A 21,911-nucleotide genomic window follows, 5' to 3' on the forward strand; every position below is an offset into this window, starting at 1 on the left:
TTCCAAAAGATCCAAATCAGCATCTGCCTTTGATTTTTTTTTTTTTTTTTTTTAAAGAAAACTGAAGCCTGCTACGGATCACAATATCAGGGAGAATGCTGTCCCACTCCTGGGCCACGACATTCCTGTCAGGGAAGGTCTATTTAAAGATGAATGACCGAGACCGGATTGTGCCTTCTCCTTGCTCGAGCTGTTTTCTTATCTGAGACTGTAATAAAACACACATACATGTGTATGTATTATTAAGCAATTTTAAGACAACAAACTCTGACTTTAACAAATATTAAATAAGACCTGCTGATTATAAGGAAACCATACAACTATAAATTAATTATCATGCCCCAATTTTAATGTGTTTTTTATATTTTTTTCAGGAGAAATACAGTAAAGTGATTGCTAAAACATGTACAAATTTGGAATCGGCCTAATACCTATAGTAATCAATAAAATGCAATGCTATTCAATGAATCAAAGTAAAGATATAGATCTAAATGTATTGGTATGGAAAGATGTCCGTAACAGGTTGTTAAGTGGAGTGAGCAGGTAAAGAACACTAGAGAATGATTGTATTTTCTTTTTAAGTATTTATTTGCACAGGGAGAAGTCTGAAAGAGTGTGCATTTGATATATTGTTACCTAAATTTTTATATGTCACTTGCATAAGTACAAAACGGAAAGAATAAAAAAATTGATTCATATCTGAGCAAAAGCTTCATAAGCAAAATATTTCCCATTAAATATCAAATACATTGGAACCATCTCAAAATGAGTGGTATATATATTTGCATGTCAAGCTATAAAGAGAGCCAAAAGCAAAAGTTTCAGTATCTAGAAAGGAACAGTCAACAAGATGCTCTATATCAGCTAATTTCATAAAAATAATTAAGAAAAATTGTTTACTTTTGAAAATAAGTTATGGTTTCAAGATGATATCTATAGGAAATTTTATAAAGCTTTAAAGACAAGCTCTTGGCTCACAATCCACTAACTTACAAACATATTTTAAAAAGTATGAGATTGGTAAATTTGTTTAAGCATTCTGTCTTTCCCCCTGGGAGGTATGTAGAAAGCAGATAAAATAAATCACCTTTTGTCCTTGACCCGCGCAAAGTAACGCTTACACTGGAAACTAAATTAAGTTCCTCTGGCAAGCTTCCTTCTCTGACAATTTTAAAGGATTTCCTATTATAGAAATCTATCAACTTCTCTCTGTCCGACCTTCTTTCTGGTCCTACATGCCCTCCTCCAGGCAAATTTGGGCTAGCCTGCACACTTAAAGGAAGGCTGATAGCAGCAAGGCTAAGACTCTGCGGTGAGACCCCGGTGCAGGTCCATCTTTTCTCTTTTCACCCCTGTCTCCATCACTTCCATGTCCCAGAAGAATGAACAGACTATTCCACAAGCCTGCAAGTAGACATCCCAGCAATTCTCAGGGAGGGTCTGACTCATTCAACAGAAGTAAGTCTCAAATCATCAGCATGTTATGTCTGAGGACTAGGCATTCAACCGGAAGACTCGTATAACTCACCAATTTCCAGCGTAATATCTTGATCCACTCATCAGCTTCTACTCCTGTCTTTGCACAGAGATAAAATGTCCTGAATGGAAATACTAAGCTGATAAGACACAAGAAAGAAAGTAAGATACTCCAGATGGTTAGTCGAATACATATTAGTTGAACACTAATTAGAGTATCCCAAGGAAACAAGAACTGACAACGGGCCTGGGAAAGCAACGTGTAGAACTGGTATGAATGGAGCTGTTCCTGCCACTGTGCAGAAGTGTTGAGGACGCTGTAGATTCATGCTATTGTTACAGGCCAGATTTATATTTTCTAACAAGAATTCAAAGAAGAAAAAATGATGTTCAGGACTCCCCCGCCCCCACCCCAGATCCCTTTGCAATGGTTAAATCCATGTACCTCAGATCAGAACATTTGTACACATTAAGACAATAGTTTTTTTGTCTCCCATCCAAGTACTAACCAGGCCTAACCCTGCGTAGCTTCCGAGATCAGATGAGATCGAGCGCGTTCAGGATGGCATGGCCACGGACAACACATATAAATTTTTATTCCTCAGCTAAAGTGTCTGACAAGAAGACTTTAAAAAATATTTCCTTTATAAAACAACTTACCAAAAACAGTTGACCCTTTCCTGTGAGTAATCAAATTGCACAGCCGAACATTCTGTTAAGTCTAGGGTCCGAATTGGTTCTGGTGACTTAAAAACAAAAACCTATGTCATCACAAAACACACACAAATCTTTTCATCACTTTTTCTCCTAACAAATCTTCCACTATGTGAAACTGTCAATTTTTCTTTCACCCAGGGTACAGAAAACCTACAAAGGCAGTCACACACTCCTGGTTTGGAAGTTGGCCTTTCGTGAAACTAGGCACTAAGAAGACATATATTTATCAATTTAAATTTGGTGGAGGTAGATTTTAACACACGGGAGTCATTTTTCTCTTACGTTTTTAAACTTCTGCTTTCTCAGAAATTTTGTATAGGGAAAGTAAGAAGAAACAAAATAAATTTAAACTGGCTTAATGAAATAGGCATACGAAATGAACATGTTTTTAACAAACAGGGAATTTGCTGCAAGAGACAGCCAATATATTGAGGCAAGTGAACAATTCCATTGCCCTAGTTTAGCAGTCCCAGAGAGAAGTTCATGGGATACACATCTCGTCTTTGCAAAATATCAGGAACCAAGCTCATATCAGGAACCAAGAAAGAACTCATGTCTCCACTCATTATTTGGGTGTTTCAGATGCTCATAAGGAAAAACGTAGGGATTTTAAAGGCAGATGTTCCTTTCATCTAGGGAGCTGAGTAGGGAGCTGATTTTTAAAGGGAAAATGTATGACCAAGTTTCTCACCATCTGGTCTTTGAAGTATTTCAGTTCATTCCTGTGTAAAGTGAACCATCTTGTTTTCCAGGTCTGAGAAAAAAATAATTAGAACATGTAGGTTATGAATGCAGGAATGCAATATGTGAGTTAAATATTGTCCTTTTGTTTTAAAAGTATCTAAAAAATTCGATAAAATAAAATATTCTTCCGGTGTCATTTCTGAAGAAAAAGTTTCAAAATATCTACAAAAATGAAAGTGATTTGTGCATTAGGTCATCATGAAAGTAAAGATATCATTAGCATATTTAAACAAATAAAAAGAAATAGCCTATCATAAATATTCAAGGTGTTTCATAACAAACCGCTAAAATTTCTCTTATTAACTCGATAATAAGAATGTACCTACTATGAGCTACATACTATCCTTGGAGGTTTTTATACATTATAGCCAATCCTCATATAATGCCAAATATTATTATTCTTGTTTTATAAATAGGCAAATTGAGGTTTCAGAACCTCAAACTACATGATCTTCTGAAACTTGCCTAAGAATTCCATAGCATTGGTGGCAAAAACTGTTGTTTCTCACTGTCTCTTTCTTATTTACTAACAGAACCTTCATCTTGTCCCGGGTGGCAAGGTTCCCAGTTAAAATAAATAACAATGGATTTAAAAATAAATATGCTATGAATATGAAAACTTCCTGTCCTTAGGAAGCATCCAGTCTAATAGGGACCCAAATAACTAAATATTTAGGTTCAATTCAAGCAGGCCAGTATCTGCTAGAGAGGTTAAGTGCCCTGTACTTAGGAAGGAGTAGAGATATTTCACGAAGGTCTTCTTGGCATAGTAAAATGACATAGAGTGACTTTAAAGGTACGATCACATAAATAAAGAAACAATTAAACACCCCCCAGACTAGTAAAGTACTAAATTGTGTTAAGTTTTTTAACATAGTTACATTGCCAGTGATGTTTTTGGCCTACTTTTGGGTAACATTTTATACAATTTTGACTTCTTCTTTGTTAAAGAAAAATTAAAAAGAAAAAAAAATATGCTAGAGTTCACTTGCTTCTTTCATCCTCAATCATTCCATTAAAGGACTGTATTTTTTCCTTGGGTATCAAGCGTAGGCTACTTTCATACATATGGTTTTCCCAAAGAATAGTCAGGTAATTTTACAGAATTTTAATGAATATTAGCCATTAAGATGAACTATTGAAACAGGTAAATATCATAATTAGGCAATTATGCTTTAAAAAGTGTCAGATTTGAGTGTCACTGATGTGCTCCCTTTTTCGGTGGCTGGCACCAGCAAACACATGCCGCCTTACCTTGACCAGGCCCCCCTGTTTGGTGAGATAACCTTCCTTGGTGCCCAGCTGAAAAAGAAAGAAGCACCAAGTGAAGCCAACAACCATTATGACATGATTTTTGTCTTTCTGTTTCTGTTCTGTTTTTAAATGAAACACAAGTTTGCCTTTGGTCTTCAAATAATCACCTTTCATTCTTCTCCTAGGCACTTGAAAATCCTCCTTGTGGTGTTAGAGACTGTAAGACTGGACAGTCTGGCATAATTCTGTAGCAACAGGCAACAACTGAAATACTCTCTTCTAACTGGAGTTAGCTATTTGTAAATAATGAACCATATCGTATCACTTATAAAGATTAGTGTTGGGCAAAGGGCGTCATGCAAAACCCCGCGGCTTGGATTGTCAGGGGCGTTAGGCACATATACATGCACGTAAAGGTTGACACTGGGTCTATACATCTGGGAAACCCGGGTTAACCAAAGTAAAGGATTTCTTTACTTCGGAGTTTTCTAGAGTCTATATTATGCTAATATGCTTTGTGAATTTTTAAGAGGGAACATTATAAATCACATTTCCAACATTTATTTTATCTCATAATCCTCCACTACTCCCTCCCCCTCTCCATTTTTTCATAGGCCATCTCTTGAGACTTATATTCCATGGGAAAGACTTCCAAGAGTGCAGATTTATTTACACTTGATTCATTCAAAAGGGATCTGAAGTGAGAATGAGTCATTTCTCTTAACTCACACATCATTGGTTCAAGAGTAACAACAGCACAAACTTCACTAGCACCTAGGAAATGTGAGGAATGGTGGGAAACTGCATTAATAGAAATTTGTATAAAACAAGGACTCTAAAATGATGAAATGTATAATTTCATAAATTTCCATAGAAATAGAATTTCTGGTAGTACATTTTGTTCTAATATGGTGTTATAACATATTAATAAGAAAAAAAATGAAAAAAACTGGGAAATAACTTATTTGACGTCAAGGTTATTTCTATGGGAGTTTCCAGATTATTTTTTCATGAAGTGAATTCTCCCTACCAAACAAAAAGAGGAACAACTACCACCACAGTAAAAAGACTTAAAGCAAGAAATAGTATAGACCACTTCTTTTAAAATTCTTAAGGCATTAAAGTAAAGATGAATTTCCCAAGTATTCATTTAAATATTATTAAACAATATTAGTGAATTTGATTTCACATTATCAGTTTGATTTATTTTGATATTAAAAGAAATTGAACTGACTGAACTGAGTTTGGTTATTATATTATGGAAATGGCAAAAATTAATATTTTGGGTTGTTGCAGGTTAATGTCTGCTGAGGCAAAATACTTAAGGGTAAATTCTTATGTAGAATATCCTCACAGAATTGTTTCTTGAAATTGAGCTAAGAAATTATGCTACTCACTTCATCTTACCTCCATCCAAACAATATGGTTAGTAATTTTCTAAGTTTTTAGAAATAAGTGGAAGGCTGCAGTGGAAAGAGCTGAAAATATTAATTTTATTCATGGTCTCAGGAGGTAAGAAAGGAAATAATTATGTAGCACATTTATCTTTTTTAAAAAAAAAAATCTATGATCTGTAATAGGAAAAGTGTTCCCAAATTGGAAACAACCTAAATGTTTGAAAATAAAGGATTAGCCTTCTTCTCACTCTTTCTATCTGCCTGCCTACCTGTTTGCCTTAAATTTAGTCAAAAGCCACCAGGTGGGGTAGAGCAAGGTAGGCATCATTGTGAGTGTGTGCAGGGTATTCATGCATCTTAGTACAGGAGGGACCCAAGCAGGGTACGGAGATCATCTATGTGGACAATGGTGGTGGCAGCAGCTTTGTGCGAGGTGTTGAAGCCTGGAAGGGTGAGGAGAACTTCTGCCTGAAGGGGTAGAGGTGGCAGCCAGAGCACAGTTTCAGAGCCAAGTCAGGCTAGATGGGCATCTAGGGTGCAGGTGGGAATGGCAGTGGCCAGAGAGTGTTTCCTGGGCAATAAGATTGCTTAAATTTGATTGATCACAAATAAGTAAGTGTTTTGAAGATAATGGAATTCATATTCTTTACTGAGGGAGAAAGGAGTTACAAATATGAAAAGCAAAAAAACTACAATGAGCCTTGTGGTGTATAATTACAATTGGAGTTACCGGTGTGAAGCCATGGATGAATGATAGATGATACATAGATGGATAGATATATGGACAGACAGATAGACACACAGATGATAGATGATAATGATAATAGATAGATAAAAATAGATAGAAAGAGAAATAAATATAGACAGCAAAATAGGTATGTGTACATATGTATATGCATACATATTTTTCCTAGCTCTGTTCTCAGAGTGGGCTGGGAGAGTAACATTCTGATAACAATAAGCATGTAGCATCTAGATCTTAATTTCTAAAGTACTGCTCTCTTGAAAAAAGAAACAGGATTTCTTGGAGAAATAGCTGATTCTAGAGCTGGACATAAGGAATATGCAAGATAAGCCTGGAACATTTTGCCATACCAGAAAATAAGAAAATCCTCAAAGGATTAAGAGGCTATTCAGAAGTCATCTTGAGTGGTCTCTTACTGGGCAAATCTGGGAAGATTTGAAGGATCAAAATAAATAATGATAGTCATGATTATAACCCATTGATATAAACATAAATAATTGGAGAAATTAAAAAAATATAAAGCTTTTTCTCTGATAGAATGACAACCAATATATATATATATAAAAAATCATTATTTGGCAGCAATAGGGTAATAATTAAACAGCAAAGGAATATTAATGGATGCTAAAATTGGTTGATAAAAGTGTAATGAGTAACAGGATATTTATTTAATCTCAACCTCCTCCCAAATATTTATTAATAACAAAGGGAATGAAGTGATTTTAGAGTGAAGAAAACTTGCAGACACCACTTAATAAAATAATCAAACATACCATAATGAGACAAATTGAAATTATGTTCCACCTGAGATAGTGCACTGAGAAGCACAAAGCATCACCTTTGTGGTATTTCTACTAAAAATGCAAAACCTAAATCTAACCACGAGGCAACATCAGACAAATCAAAGCTGAGAAACAGTTCACAAATAACTGGCCTGTAATTATTCAGAAGTGCGAAGTCATGAAATCAAGGAAAAACTGAGAAGGTGTTCCAGAGTGAAGAAGACTCAAGAAGTAGAACAAATAAATGCAACTTTTGATTGCAGATTGGATACTTTTGCTCTGAAGGACCTTACTGGGAAAACTGATGACACCTGAATGAGATCTGTGGATGGGACTGTGGTTCTCTATCGAAGTTACTTCCTAATTTGAATGGCTCTATGAGGTCCCTCATTGTAGGCAAATGTCCCTCTGTGTAGGAAATACACACTGAAATATTGGGGTGATGGGACATCACGTAGGTAATTATTTGCTCTTTGTTGGCTCAGGAACAAATAAATTTTTTTTGTACTTACTATACTTGCATTTTTTTCTGCAACTTTGAAATTATTTAAAATAATACCACATGTGAATTTTCAATAAAGCTTGAACAACAACAAAAATAGCATGTAAAAACATAACAGAGGATTAATTAAATAAAGTATGATAGATCAAAATAATGGAATATTAAGGAATTTGTTTTAATGATGTTTTAGAAGGCTATGTAATGACATGGAAAAATGTTCACAATATATAATTAAACAAACATTGTAACTCTATTTACAATGAAGAGTTCAGTGTATATATTACATATTGATTATGTATAATATATATTTATTCAAGAAGAAGCCTGGAAGAATAGATACTAAAAGTTTAACTGTGAGAAGAGCTTCAAAGAGAGAAAGATGTTGCAGAAGCAAAGGGAGTTGAAATTGTAGGAGGGAGTTGCTAAAAATATCCACTACCACGAAAGGAAAGCTAAGGAAGCTAACATTTTAGATAGGACATATTCTACGTCAGGCACTTGAAACATATTACCTCACTTAATGTCTACCAACATAACTCACTGGTATCTCGTATTTCCCAGGTTCAAAATAGAACTCCTCTTTCCCACCCCCAAACCCACTCTTCCTACAATCTTAGCAGTCTCAGTGAATGGAGGAGTGTTTACTTTGTTCTTTCTTTTTTACCACATTCAATCCATCGGTAAGTTTTATCTCTTCTACTTTCAGCACACATCCTGAAGTTAACCAATTATCCCTTCCTCTTTGTCTAACTGTTCATTCTTATCCCTCTCCCCGGGTTTCAACTGCCATCATCTTTTACCTGGACTGTGGTAAAACCTCCTAGCTGGTCTCCTTGCCTCCAACTCTGTCCCCACTTAATTTTCCAGTTAGTAGTAAGAACGATTTTTTTAAAACTTAAAAACTTAAATTATGTTACTCAAAAATCTCAAAATTTCTTGTCAACACTTAGAACAAAAATAAATTCTTTTCCTCGTCCTATAGGTCCTTCGTGTCGTGTAAAGGAAGTACAACTGACGTTTCAGGCAGGATACTTCTTCACTATACATTGCAGCATATTTCGCCTCGGTGACTCCTGCTCATTGTTGGGAAACAATTCTCCGGGTGTCCCTCATGTTTCTGTACATCTTATGAGCAAAACACTAACAGCCCTTCATCCCAGACCAAATTCTAAAGCATGTTTGTATAGCAAACAGCCTTAGAAGATAGAAACAGTGTCACCCTCTGGAGGGAAAGGCAGACAACTGGAAGTCTGGTGCCGTCTATCAGCACCCATGAAACAGTAAGTAGCAGGCTAACCTGTTAGCTTGCAAGTCGGGTAAGTTCTCAGACTGTTTGCAGTTCTTGACACCCACTAACGCTAGTAGTGCCCCAAAGCACCGTGACAACTAAAATAGAAGTTTTCAGATGCTCGGCTGGGTGGTACGAACCCTTGAAGACTGACTCCATTGTCTTACGTGATCTGACCCCACATTGCCTCAATAATCTCATCTCCTACCACTTCCCTCTAGCTCATTTCAGGCCAGTCACAATGATCCTCTAGCTAGTTCTTAAAACACCTCAATTTAGTTCCCACCTCAGGGCTTTTGTACTGTTCTCTCTGCCTGCAACACTTGCCCACATCTTGAAATGAGTTTCCTTCGCTTCAGAGAAGACTCTGTTCAAATGTCACCTCCTTAAAGATACTCCCCTGCTTCCTTCCTCCCTTATTCTACTTTTTCTTTTTATGACGGATTACTATTGGTTTTGTATTATTACACTGATCACTGTCTGTGATCTCCCCACTGGAACATGAGCTCAATGAAGGCAGAGACTTTGCCTAATTTACTGCCAAACCCCAAGTCTTTAAAACAGTCTTGGGTATATTGTAGGCACTTAAAAAAGAAGTTTGTTAAATAAGTGAATTAGTTAAATTTTATCTTACCTCGGAAACCCAAACCCATGTTGTTTACAAAATATGTAATTTCCCCAAATGTGGCTGCCAAAGGATGTTAAGCAGTGTTACACAAACATCTGCATTTCTGGGCAATAGGACATCTGTTTTCATTTTCATTTCAAGCAAGAAGTTCTTTTTTCTGTAAATAGAACTTAATTTAATTCTCTTTCTCCACTGCCAGAGCTGTGTAAGACCTGCATCTCCCAAAAAGAAGACAGAAATCTGGAAGCCCTTGGAACTCTGTTTGGAGAGGGAAGTTTAGGACCGCGTGGGCATTGGGGGAGACAGTAGAGGGTGAGAGGCCTTCTGCTCAGTAAGGGACAAGAGCCCCTGATCAGACCAGAACTGTTGCCCCGGCCAGCTGGTCCAATTATCAACCATTCTTTACTTAAGAGTAATAAGAGGCATGTTAGTATCCACTAAAAAAACTTTTATAGTTTTCTGTCTATAGTAATGCACAATAAACTTCATAGACTTCTCATGATATAGTGTGAATACAGTCATTCTCAACCATTCACTCACCACTGTTTCAAAAACTCCATTATATATGTATGGTCATATTTAGATACTTGGGCAAGTGAATTCATATGATAATCTAGAATGAGCAAAAAGGTAAGTAATAAGGCTTTCAGAATTTGGTCTAAGTATGCTACATCTCACACTCATGCCAACTCTACATATTAGCAATGACCTACATTTTACTGTTGATGAAGGACACACATAGCAGGGTATGGTTCGATTGGCCTTGAGTGGAGATCTTGAGGGGAAGGGTAACCGAGGAGACTGTGAAGTTAAACTGAGAGTACAAATAAAAGATGTTGAAGTGATCGATTTATTTGTACTCTCAGTTAAACTGAGAGTACAAATAAAAGATGTTGAACTGAGAGTACAAATAAAAGATGTTGAAGTGATCAATGGTGGGGTAAGGATGGGTAAAGAGAAAAGTTAGAAATGATGAGATCGACTGGGAAACAAAGAATTGTTCAGAGGGTAGATCTTATTTTGTTTTTTGGTCTGTCTTGACAACTATTTATTATCTTCCTTTCATAAGTGTTTTTAGTTCTGAGATCTGATGCTTCCTCCTTCTACTCTAACAAAGCTAAACTATCTTTCTCAATCAAATTCCAAGATTTTTATTTTTTAGTAGATATAACATAGTGACAAAAATACAATGTGTGCCGTGAACCTGGCCAGGCTATAAAGCTACAAAGGCAAGATGTAATCCTTGTCCTTTTAAGTGTTAGGCTGCTGGGGAGGGCAACTTCCAGTATGACGTTTCCAGAATAAAGGTTTGCAGAGGGTGCTTGGGAGCAGAGAAGAGGGGCCTTTTATAGGAGAGGTCTAGGAAGGCTTCCTGGAAGATACTGATCCCTGATGCAAGTGTTGAAAAATGAGGAGACAGCACGCTGTTGATAGCATTCCGGATTCAGGGAGCAGAGAGGGAGCACAGTCACAGAAATGCACACCGTTGAGGAGGCAGGTTCTACAACGTGAATGGCATGCGGTGAGGATAGAGGGGTGAGCAGGGTCCAGGCCAGCTGAGAAGACCATGGGCACTGTGGAAGGATTTTAAGCAGGAAGGGCATGTGCAAATCTGCTTTTTAGGAGAGATGTTTCTGGTGGCAGAGTGAAAAGAGACAGACAAGCCATTCATATTTTAATGTAATTTGCAGTGGCCATCTTCAACTGATTATTTTTCGAGTGTAATGGTTGCTGTCTAGAATTAGCTCTTGATACTCCATTTGTGTTGTCCCCTTTATCATCTGCAAAAATCCAGATGTCTTATACTAGGAATATTTAGCAAACAAAGAAGAGAAAAAGAATAGAAGAGCCCTGAGCATAATGAAGGGAAGAGGGAGCTGGAGAGGAGTCTGCAGGGTCACAGATCACAGAATAAACAGAAATGGACTCTTAGAAGAACAGTGAGTGCTCCGGGGTCACTGAAGCTGAACAATGGCTCATGTTGCAAAGAAGCGCAAGTGTTTTCTGTCTGTTCCCTTCATTCAGTGAAAGAAAACAAGACTAGGAAAAAATAATATCTCAGGGGTTTACAGCAAGGGTGGAAAATATTTTCCTTCCATAGACAGTTGAAATGTAAAAGAAAATATTCTTCTTCATTTCAGAAATTCGTTGAAGAATAACAGTTTAACCAACTATGTGAACTTAAATATCCCTTCTACTGTGAACTAGTTTGGCTAAATAAGGATGGGAATTCTAAGTATTTAAAATCCTCTCACTATCTCATTGTACTTTTTTTATGATTTACTCTAAGTTATAAGCTTCAACCCTCATGTTCCTTTACAAGTTTTAAATTTCAAGTAGAATTTCTATGTGAGCAAACATACTTTAACAAGTATATCGTTCTTATTTTACTTTTTTTTCTATTAGACAGTGAGAGAGCTATGTCAGATTGATGGCCACTTACAGAAGGCGCAGTGGGCACCAGGTCGTTTTCTGTTCTTCCTGTCTGCATTGCTGTGTGAACCCGGACGGATTCATAAATGGAAGGTTCTTCCACTTGTCTTGGATAAGGATGTTTCAGAACAATCAGAGTACCTGAATGAAGGGAAAAAACCCATATTCAAATAGTTTCCCCAGAAAGACGATCCAAATGCTAATGACCAGATAACTGTGGCTAGATTGTAGCCTCTTGCTCTTTGTACGTGTTCACTTGTTTATTTTTCAACGGGTATCGAGTACCAATGATGTGCCAGGCACTTAAACTGGACACTGAAGATATAAAGGGTGATGAGATGATTTCTGGTCTCCTAATATTCAGAAAGAACTATCAACCGATATATTCAATGAGTAGTCATTTAAATGAATGGGGTAAGCGGCCAATGTCAGCAACGTGAACACAGCACGCTCATGTGGTGGCGCCCGGAGGCCCTGAAGAACCTTTCTACACAACGCTTCAGAAAAGCTTTCGTAGAGGAGGCAGCATTGATCTAGACCTTAAGCAATAACTGGAAGTTTTCCAGGTAGGCTTTACAAAAACCATGAAAACAAAACCCAACAAATGCATCAGGATACAGGAGTATTATTTCATTGCCCTTATTTCTTACTAGTTTTAAAAACACCTGTAACAAATCAGTGGATCTCAAAAAAGTGGACTCACAGTGTTCTCCCTACTGTCTTCTACCATCTAATTAACAAAATAAACTAAATGAAGCCTTTGCTAATCTTACGTGAACATGATGTGAGTGGGCTGTGCTCATGCATGATCGCCTGCACTTCCATCTGGAGGAAGTCTGTCCAGGTGGGAAATGTTCTCTGCCCAGCGGCCCGGTTTGGGGCTTGGGCACACCATTCCGGGGCTGAAAGCGGTTCTGACACAAAACTTCTGACATTTTCCCCTGCCGATCCTTCCCTTTCCCCAGTTAATCAGTCAATCAGAAACTAGAAACTGACTACCAAAGAAAAAGTAAGTTAAGAATTTTGTCTCCCTTGCTATGGCTTCTTGCTTTTTATTCCACTAGAGTCTTTTATATGGCAGGCTTGGGATTGTACTAGACACTGGGGAGACGTAAAGAATTCAATAATTCATTCAACAAATATTTAGTGAGCTTTACCATGTGCCAGGCACTTGTCTAGGCACTGGGATGCAACAACAAACAAAGGAGATATAGCATCTGCTCTTGTGGCAGGGGAGACAGAAAAAAAGTTTTAAAAAAAATATGTCAGGTGAGAGAAGTGTTTCAAACAAAGAGAGCAAGGTAAAAGGATACAGGGCGAGTGAAAAGGGTATGGTTGGGTGAGAGTGATATTTATATGGGTGGTCAGAAAGACGACTTCTTCGAAAAGGTAATTTGAAAGAATATAGAAAGTATGGACCTTAAACTGCAGTAAGAGAAAGACAATGAGGAAAGAAAAATAGTTCCTCTGCAGCTATAAAATGCTTAATAATAATGATAAACCTACAAACAAAACAAACCTTTCTACAGTGCTTGAGTACACATAGTGTACTAACTGCACAAACACAACCGTGGCTTCTGATACCTGGGCCCACATAGTGCACTGCTGTGAAATGAAAGGGGCCTTGAGAAAAGCCAAAAGAGGATCTCTGAACTCAGCCCCAGAAAAGAATGAGACTCTGGTCTCCTCCTCTTCCTGCATCTGACTCACGTCAGTAGCACTGGAATCACAATGAAAAAGCACTTGTGCAGTTATCTGAAGCCCCAGTCCACTTTTGCAGATTGTCTGTGCTCTCTTTTATCAATGTGATCCTTTCATGAGAACAGATCTAGTCATATCAGGAAAAGGGATTGGTTACAGTTTTACAGTCATAATGAAAGCAGCACCACCTAAATCAAGGGCAGCCATTGTGCAGGCTCAGGGCTGTGTGAACAGTCATAACATGGCAGATGCTTGGTGAATTTGGGGCTGGCGCCTCTGTGACCTACCATAGAGAAATACCTCCAGTGATGTGCCTAGCATCGCCGTGGCGCCACTCAGTACCTGCTGATCTTGGACAATCATTCTAGCTTTTGTTTCCTCCTCTGACAAGTGAGAATAATTACCCTTTCTTCACAAGGCTGTTTTAAGCATCAAAAGGAAGTGTTTGTGAAAGGATTTTAAAATGTTAGATGTTATTATGCTTTGATAAAGATATTTTTAAATCCTTAAATGAAAGTCCAATAATCACATCTTTGGGAACATGAATTTGAAAATGTTAAGTTAAAAATGACCAATGTGTAACATTCTGCTAAGAGTGAAAATGGCAGTCATCTAGTAGTCACTGACCACACTTCTAAGACATATCAGTGCCTCTTGGACCTTTCTGTCAGACAATGGAGGAGCCCAGGGATCAACGCAGCTCATTAATGAGAAAGAATGTAAAACCTTGTGCTTTTTCTTCAAATTTTTATCCTATTCCACATGCTCAGTATGAAAATAATTTTTAAGTGATGCTCTAGAAAGATGCACCTAGCCAATCCTCTTTTTGCATATAACTAGGCACACTCCTAGGAATACTCCTCCTTTGCTGCTATAACAAATCACCACAAACATAGTGACAAAAATGGGTCTTACTAATCTAAAAATCAAGGTTTTGTCATGACTGCTTTGTTTCCTTTTGGAGGCTCTAGAGGAGAGTCCATTCTTTTGCCTTTTCTAGCTTCTAGAGGCTGCCTGCATTCCTTGACTGGTGGCCCCATTCCTCCATCTTCAAAGCCAGCAGCAACAGCAAGCCAAGTCTTTCTCATGCTGCCATTTCTTTGGTTCTTCCTTTTCTGCCTTTGGCTGTTACTTATAAGGATGCTATAATTACACAGGGCCCACCTGGATGATCCAAGATCATCTTGCCATCTCAAGGTGAGCTGATTAGTAGCCTTAATTCCACCTGCAAGCTTAATTCCCTTTTGTCATGTAACATAACATATTCACAGATCCAGAGAGAGATGTGGGATTCTTTAGGCAGGGGTATTATCCTGCCTACCACAATATCAGTTCATGGGGAGACAAGAATAGCCTTAGGGGCCAGTTGTGCTTCCATGTAAGGATCTCAGGGCCAGTGTTGCTCCCTGGGCCTGTGGTGCTACAACCACTTGGTATTATAAAGTGATTGCCTTTCCAATAGGCATGTTTCCAAGCCCTGTGGACTCCTTCAGAGCAGGTGTGACTCCAAATTTATCTTTGTATTCCCACCTCTTGATAGAGTTTCTGACAAATTGAAGTCTTGATGAGTGGTTAGATGGATGGCTGGATGGATGGCTGGATGTCACAATAATTCAGTTTAAGATAGGGAAGAACCTGAGGTGAACCAGCCTCCCAAGGTCCACAACTGCCTTGGCCAAGGGCAAGGACAGGGCAACAACTTCAAGTTTGGCTCTCCAGATCTCCATTGCAGGGATCCAAATTTTATTTTGAAAGCCTCCTCTAAATTAAACTTTAGACCAACAAAAGCTAAACTGAAGGAAATGATATTGAGTCAATAGGAAAGAAGAATTGACTATAGATTGACTTTCACTAGTAAGACTGTGAATGAGGCTAAATCAAATGGTGAAATGAAGAAAATGAGAAGCTACTTATAAAATGATAATTTCCGTTGATAAAAATCTGGCTAACTAAACAACAGGTCTCCTTAGCTGACCTTTCTGCCCAAGAAAGGGCCAATATACAGACTTCCTCATATGGCTGCTAGGCTTACAATAATTTCTCCTTCTGTAAAGACTGTGTCACCTCAGTACAGAGGTAGAGCCCCACAGACCCTGGCCGTCCTTCTGAGCTCCTCACCTGGACCATACTCATTGGATTTACTTCCCAGGGATCTGCTCAGTTACTTCTCTGGAGAGAAGGTCCACTAACTTCAACTTTTGAACTATGGGAAGGAAACTGGTGCTTCCTGCCTTTTGACTGAAACTTGGTTTCAGAAACGCGCAGTGGAGGTACATTTCGAAGTGATCAGAACAGGACCAAGGCAGGCATTTTAATTTGCTGAAAGCTTCAGAGTTTTCATGATCACTGGGTTAATTTCTTATTGTGTCTCGTTATTCAGTTTGTCCTTAGATTCTGGGAGGGAATACTAATATTCTTCCAAAAAATTCTGCTTCTCTCCCTGTACCCCTCAAATAAATAAATAAATAAATAAATAAATAAATAAATAAATAAATAATGACAAAAACAGCTACTCAGGGTTGGTTTCTGTGATTTGCAATCAAAAGAAACTTATCTAATGTAGCCACTACAGACTCCTAATTTCTACCCAAGGTCCAAGATAGTGCCTTGGCTCCATAGGAGAGAAACTCTGGGTTAGTGATATTCAAATCAAATTAATTCTAGGACTTGGCTGGATGATTCAGATAAAAGGCAAAAAGAGGCAGAGCTGCTAGAGGGAGAAGAGAAAGGAAGATTAGCAACCACAGGTCTTGGAAATGTGGCTGCAAGTTTCACTGCAGTTTCTGAACTACATAAAGAAGACTGTTGTTTCCTGCCTTTGACTGAGACCTGGTTTCAGAAATGCTCAGTGGAGGTTCGTTTTTGAGGTAATCAGAGCAGGACCAAAGCAGGCATTTCAATTTGCTTTGACTGAACTGTAACTTTTAGGACACCTACTCTGTATGTAATACTGTGAGGTTGCATTGAAAGGACCCACTTTGTATTCCAGCAGGAAGAGTAAGAACAGTCTCAAGCCCCAGGCATTGGTTTGATACCTGAAATAGAGTGTAGTGCAAGAGCACACATCACTCTTGAAAGGGAAAATTTTGTTTTGAATGACTAAATCTAGTGCTTACCCATCAGTTTCCCCAGCTGGACTATAAGGTGTTTGAGGGTGAAGATGATATCTGATTCATCACTATATTGTCAGTGGCTAATAGTGCCTAGTTCATAGTTAGCACTCAGTATCTCTTTGATGAATTAAATTAAAATAAGACCACACCTATTCATGTTTCATTATTGCCCCAAATTCAGAAAACAAGCACTGCAACTGGCTTATGCATGTGGGTTCCTCTGTCTCTTCCTGCCAATAGGAAGTGGCTCTTTTTGGAGGCAGGGTTAACAAGATTTAAGATTCAAGATTTTTCTCCTTTCTTCTTTGCAACCTGCTTTGCAAATGGACTTTATTTAACCTATCATAAAATGGTGCTAGTTAAACCACATTCATTTACATACAAAGAAGCTTTAATATTCAATTTCTAGTTTCACAGGGAGAAATATACTGAGGTAAGAGAAGCAGACCAGTCAACCAGGGCAAGAGAAAATATATAATATTCTGTTAAAATAACCAAGCCAAGTCAGTTCACCCTTTTTGGAATGGTCAAAAGGTTGATTCTACCTTTCATATAAATTCACTATGGAACTGGCTTAAAATTTGAAGAAGATATAAACATTTTATAAATACAAATTCGGTTGTCCCTAAACAATCTCTTCATGATATACCAAAGAATATACAGCTCTTATGTATAATATGATAGAATAACTTACCATAAAAGGGCTTCATTAAATTACAATAATAATGATTAAGTAATTATGCCATGCTAAGAATCATTCTAAATGTCTTACATACCTAATTTAATTCAATCTTCACAGCAAGTCATAAACATTTAAGGTATAAACTATTATACCATTAGATCAATCATATAACATGATGATTCTGAAACTCAGACAGGTTACATAACTTGCCTGAGGATACAGAGTTGGTGAATGGCAGAGACCAGAGTTGAACTGGGAATTCATATTTACTCATTAGACCTTATATTGTTCTCAGCCTTGGTGTGATCACCACTATGGAAACTTTCTATGGTGAAATGTTGCACTCTGTCTATTGTGAGCAAGAGAATATATGTATAAATCAATATTCAAAGAAATAGATTCTTTAGGAGGAGACTTCAGAAAAGGAGATGAGAGTTTTTGTCTCAACATTTCTCACAAGGGCTTAATTTCTTCAATTTTTAAGAAGGAATTAAATGATCTGAGATCTCTGTGTATTCTAACATTCATAAATCTAGTTAAACACAGAAGCCCAAGTGGGGGGCAAGAAATATTAGCATGCTTCGTAACCAAATATGTGTCCCGATTACTGGAGACATGCCATATTCATCTGAAATACTTTACTCCTGATGCCATTTTATCTTCGTGTCTTTCCTTTTTCTCCATCAAACTTGACATTTTATTTTACCTTCTTATATTTACATAGGCTGTATTATATCCTTTCAGGGGAGACATGAATGAAATGGGCCAAAGTATTTGGATGTTCTCTAGTCCATCTCTTCATGTTTTAAGATCCTCTAGAATAATTTCTTAAATGGCAACTTATGTAAATAAAATAAGAACAGCAATAAATACAAAGACAGAAGTTCAAGTTGATTCACAGTTTTAGAGCAATGGCTTTCTATCACAACCAAAAATATTATTGTAGACTAAATGTAGAAACAGAGAGATAAGACGTATTGTAGTCCTCCATATCGTACAAACATCCTATTGTATCACTGTGGCAGAGATTCTTCCTATCCGAATCCATTTAAGGCTATGCTGTGCTGTGGCACTATTGTACTACAGCGTCACCACGAGACTAGTTGCAGGAGACAGCTAGGTGCAAGGAAAGAACTTATGCTTTCGAGCTAGGTTGGCCTGGATTCCAACCTTGGCTCTGGTGCTTACTAGCTGTGCAAACTTAGGCAAAAAACTTAAAAACTCTGAGTTTTTATTTTCTCATCTGAAAATGGGATGACTTTGCACATTTGCTGTGGTTGGTTCAGAAGATTAAATAATGTAATATATGTCAAAACATCTAGTAGAATGCCTTGAACTCAGTAAATGCTCCACAAATGTTGGTTTCATTCTCTTCCTTGCATGCTTTTTCCTTTTGCAAACACACCTCATTACAATCTAAGAAAATATACATTTTTAGCAAACATAAGCTAAAGAAGTGATTCCTGGTCATGGTTTGGCAAAATTCCAAGTAGTCACCAATTATTTTTAGAAATGTCACATAATTCTAAAATTAAAATTAATTTTAACATAATTATTTTCTAATGCCACCTGGGTAAAATGGCTGGTATCACTAAATAAAATAATAGTAACAATAGAAGTTATTGAGAGGTTCGGAATCCCCACATCAAAACAGAAAGCGACGTGGAAATTCAACATTTTAAAAAGAACCAGATAGGATCTTTAAAACTGAGAACCAGTTTCTATAAAGGGTAAGCACAAACACAGCACTTGACTTATATCATAATTTTTCATGCTGTTTAGTTCGTTAAAGTCACAACACAGTAATTCCTATAATAAATATATATATATATGACAGTTTCATGTACATGAGTGTTGCAACAGAAACAAAAGGTAATGTGAATGGTAATTTTTAAAAAATATTTGGCCATTTAAACATAAAGATAAAAACTTTACATTCTTAAGAGTAAATATATGAAACTTAGCTAATTATAAGGGGATACGATCAAAATTAATAATGGACCATACATATCTATACTAATAAAAAAGTCACAAATTTCTAAGTTCATTTGAATTGAATTTAGAAGCCATTTACAAATATGAAGAGGAGTTTTATATAACATGTTACTATTATAAATTTAAGGCAAATTCTGAATTTAATCATTACTGAGATACATACAACACAAAACATCATTTCAAATTATGCCTTGTATAAATTTTGGAAGTAAAAATTTATTGTCAGAAGTTTGCTGGTTGTGGTGTGGCCATGCAAGCTGCAATGCAGGCATTCGTAACAAGATACTCAACATGAAACGTTCCGGATAATTATTAGCACTTATCCTTTTAGGTCCGGGGACATATCAGGGAACAAAATTGACAAAAATCCCTTTTCTCAAAAAGTTTAGATTCTAGTGCAAAGATTTTTGAAAAAGTGAAATATACAATATATTAGAAGAGAAAAGGACTATTAAGGAAAGGAAAGCAAGAAAGTACATTGTATACGTTTATGATGTACTTGGGAAATGACTGGGTTTTGAGGATTATAAACATTTATCGGTGTTTATGGGTGTGAATAAAGAAAATTTAGAGTGAACAGAAATTTTAATGGAGCTTGTAGAGATTAAATGCAGGTGATAGCCAGGGAAAGGGGAAATTATAATAATAGAATCTTAAGGTTGTCAGGAGGCTTAGATCTTGACAACAAATTCCCTATTGAATAATGAATAGAACAGAAGAGATGCAGTGGAAAGGATAAAAATCCTAGTTATCTGGGTTTTTTGCAATAAATAAAAGAATTATAGTAATGATAATGATATAGCAAGCTTTAGCTTTGGAGAAAACTACTAGTAGTCAGGATTACAAATCCTTACAATCCCTAAAACATCAATCATAAACCTTTAGCTAAATTAATGTATTTGCAGGGAAGCTGAACATTGTCTCAAACTCAATATCAAGGAGCCTTTACTTTGGAGCAGTCTTAGGTGATCTCATTGCCTGGTTATTAGATCAGTGCCAAAAGATTCAACCAAAAAGAACTGCATTCACTTTGATCTTAAAGTGTTTTGAAACCTGTTGGTAGGCAGAATGTGTGCCTTTTCCCTAACTTCAAGAAACTTTAGGAAGGAGTCCAGAGAATGATCAATGCAGTTGAAATAGAGTCTAGGAGGAGAGTTTAAGAGAAGAAAGCTGACTTCGCTTGGAGAAAGAAGATAAGGCTGAAAGGTAACAATTATAATGGCTTTGAAAGCTACAAAGTGGTCTTATTCATAGTCATCCATTCACTTATTTGTTCATTCATTCACTCAAAGTGCCATCCACTGTACCAGGACCTGGGGGACATGGAGAAGGACAAAAACAGAGGTAGACAAAATAAAGTTCTTGGCTTCAAAAATCTCTTCTCCATGGCCAGTGACCAAGAATTGAACAAAATTGAGTGTAGGGTTAAACACACACAGAAAATAAGTCTGAAGTGAAGGGATTTGAGAAACTCAAATGCTTCTCAAAGTCAAAGTAGCAATGAAAAGAAATATATCTTTGCCTGCCATTTGTTTATGAGAACTACTGCTGGTTAAATGATAAAGTAATTTTCAGGTCTGATTGGAAAAATTTCCACCAGAAAGGAAATTATAGTTTTAATTTTATAGTTTAGAATATTCTCTCGTAGGCTTTGTGTGGTCAGTGGAAAGTAAGGCAACTATTTGTGGTTTCCATTGTACTTTTCATCTATGCTCGACACTATATGATTCATATCAGGGGCTATCCAGACCACAGAAATAGCTGAAAAGAAAAAAGCAATGGTGGTATCTCTTCCCACTACACTGAAATTTACGAAAAGCCCCCTGGCCATGTTTACCAAGAAAAGGAATATGTACGAATTCACGGTAACTAGTTGTGTTATTCAATTTTTAGTTCCTCTTCCGCCACAGGTTCTTTATTAACTTGAATTTTCTGGTTTGATTCTAACCACTCGAACAGGAAAATTCAAATTTTTCCAGCAATACTTAAGTACAGTTTAAAAACTTAAGAGAAACCAAAACAAGAGAAACATATTTTATGATGAAATGAAGAAATTGCTCAGGAGAGCAATTGCAAGTCAATATTTTCAATATTCAGTGATCTTTATGGAAATTTAAGTATGAATTTATTTTTAAAATGCTCAAAATTATCTTTCATGGGTATCCCTGATATGCAAACTACAATATGTTAGAAGATAAAAGGACTACCCATACCTAAAATTATGAAGAATCAAAACATTGTCCTTACCTTTGTTCTTCCTTTGTTTATTATATATATTATTTTAAAGTGAATAGTTCATTTTAAAGAAATTGTGTACTTTTAATCAATCCTTTAAATAATATTCTGAAAAAATGATCTACTTTGTGCAAAGCATATTTTCTTCTAAAGATATTATTGAAATAATGATATATGTAATGATTAATGTAGGATAGGGCACAGTAATTGGAAAAGATA

General features: G+C 36.8%; 1 protein-coding gene across 1 annotated transcript in view; it reads right to left on the reverse strand.

Annotated features, from left to right (window-relative positions):
* Positions 1-33: 33 nt before the first annotated feature.
* DAPP1 (dual adaptor of phosphotyrosine and 3-phosphoinositides 1) overlaps positions 34-21,911 on the reverse strand; it is a 42,286-nt gene continuing 20,408 nt past the window's right edge. Inside the window, exons 4-9 of the mRNA XM_011361524.2 lie at positions 11,977-12,107; positions 4,192-4,239; positions 2,885-2,947; positions 2,137-2,222; positions 1,529-1,616; positions 34-208 (exon numbers count right to left, since the gene is read on the reverse strand). Of these exons, the coding sequence (XP_011359826.1) occupies positions 140-208; positions 1,529-1,616; positions 2,137-2,222; positions 2,885-2,947; positions 4,192-4,239; positions 11,977-12,107 (485 nt within the window). The 3' untranslated portion in view covers positions 34-139. The remainder of the gene's footprint in view (positions 209-1,528; positions 1,617-2,136; positions 2,223-2,884; positions 2,948-4,191; positions 4,240-11,976; positions 12,108-21,911) is intronic.

Source organism: Pteropus vampyrus, unplaced genomic scaffold (assembly GCF_000151845.1).
Source record: "Pteropus vampyrus isolate Shadow unplaced genomic scaffold, Pvam_2.0 Scaffold67, whole genome shotgun sequence".
In the NCBI taxonomy this organism is placed as follows: Eukaryota; Metazoa; Chordata; class Mammalia; order Chiroptera; family Pteropodidae; genus Pteropus; species Pteropus vampyrus.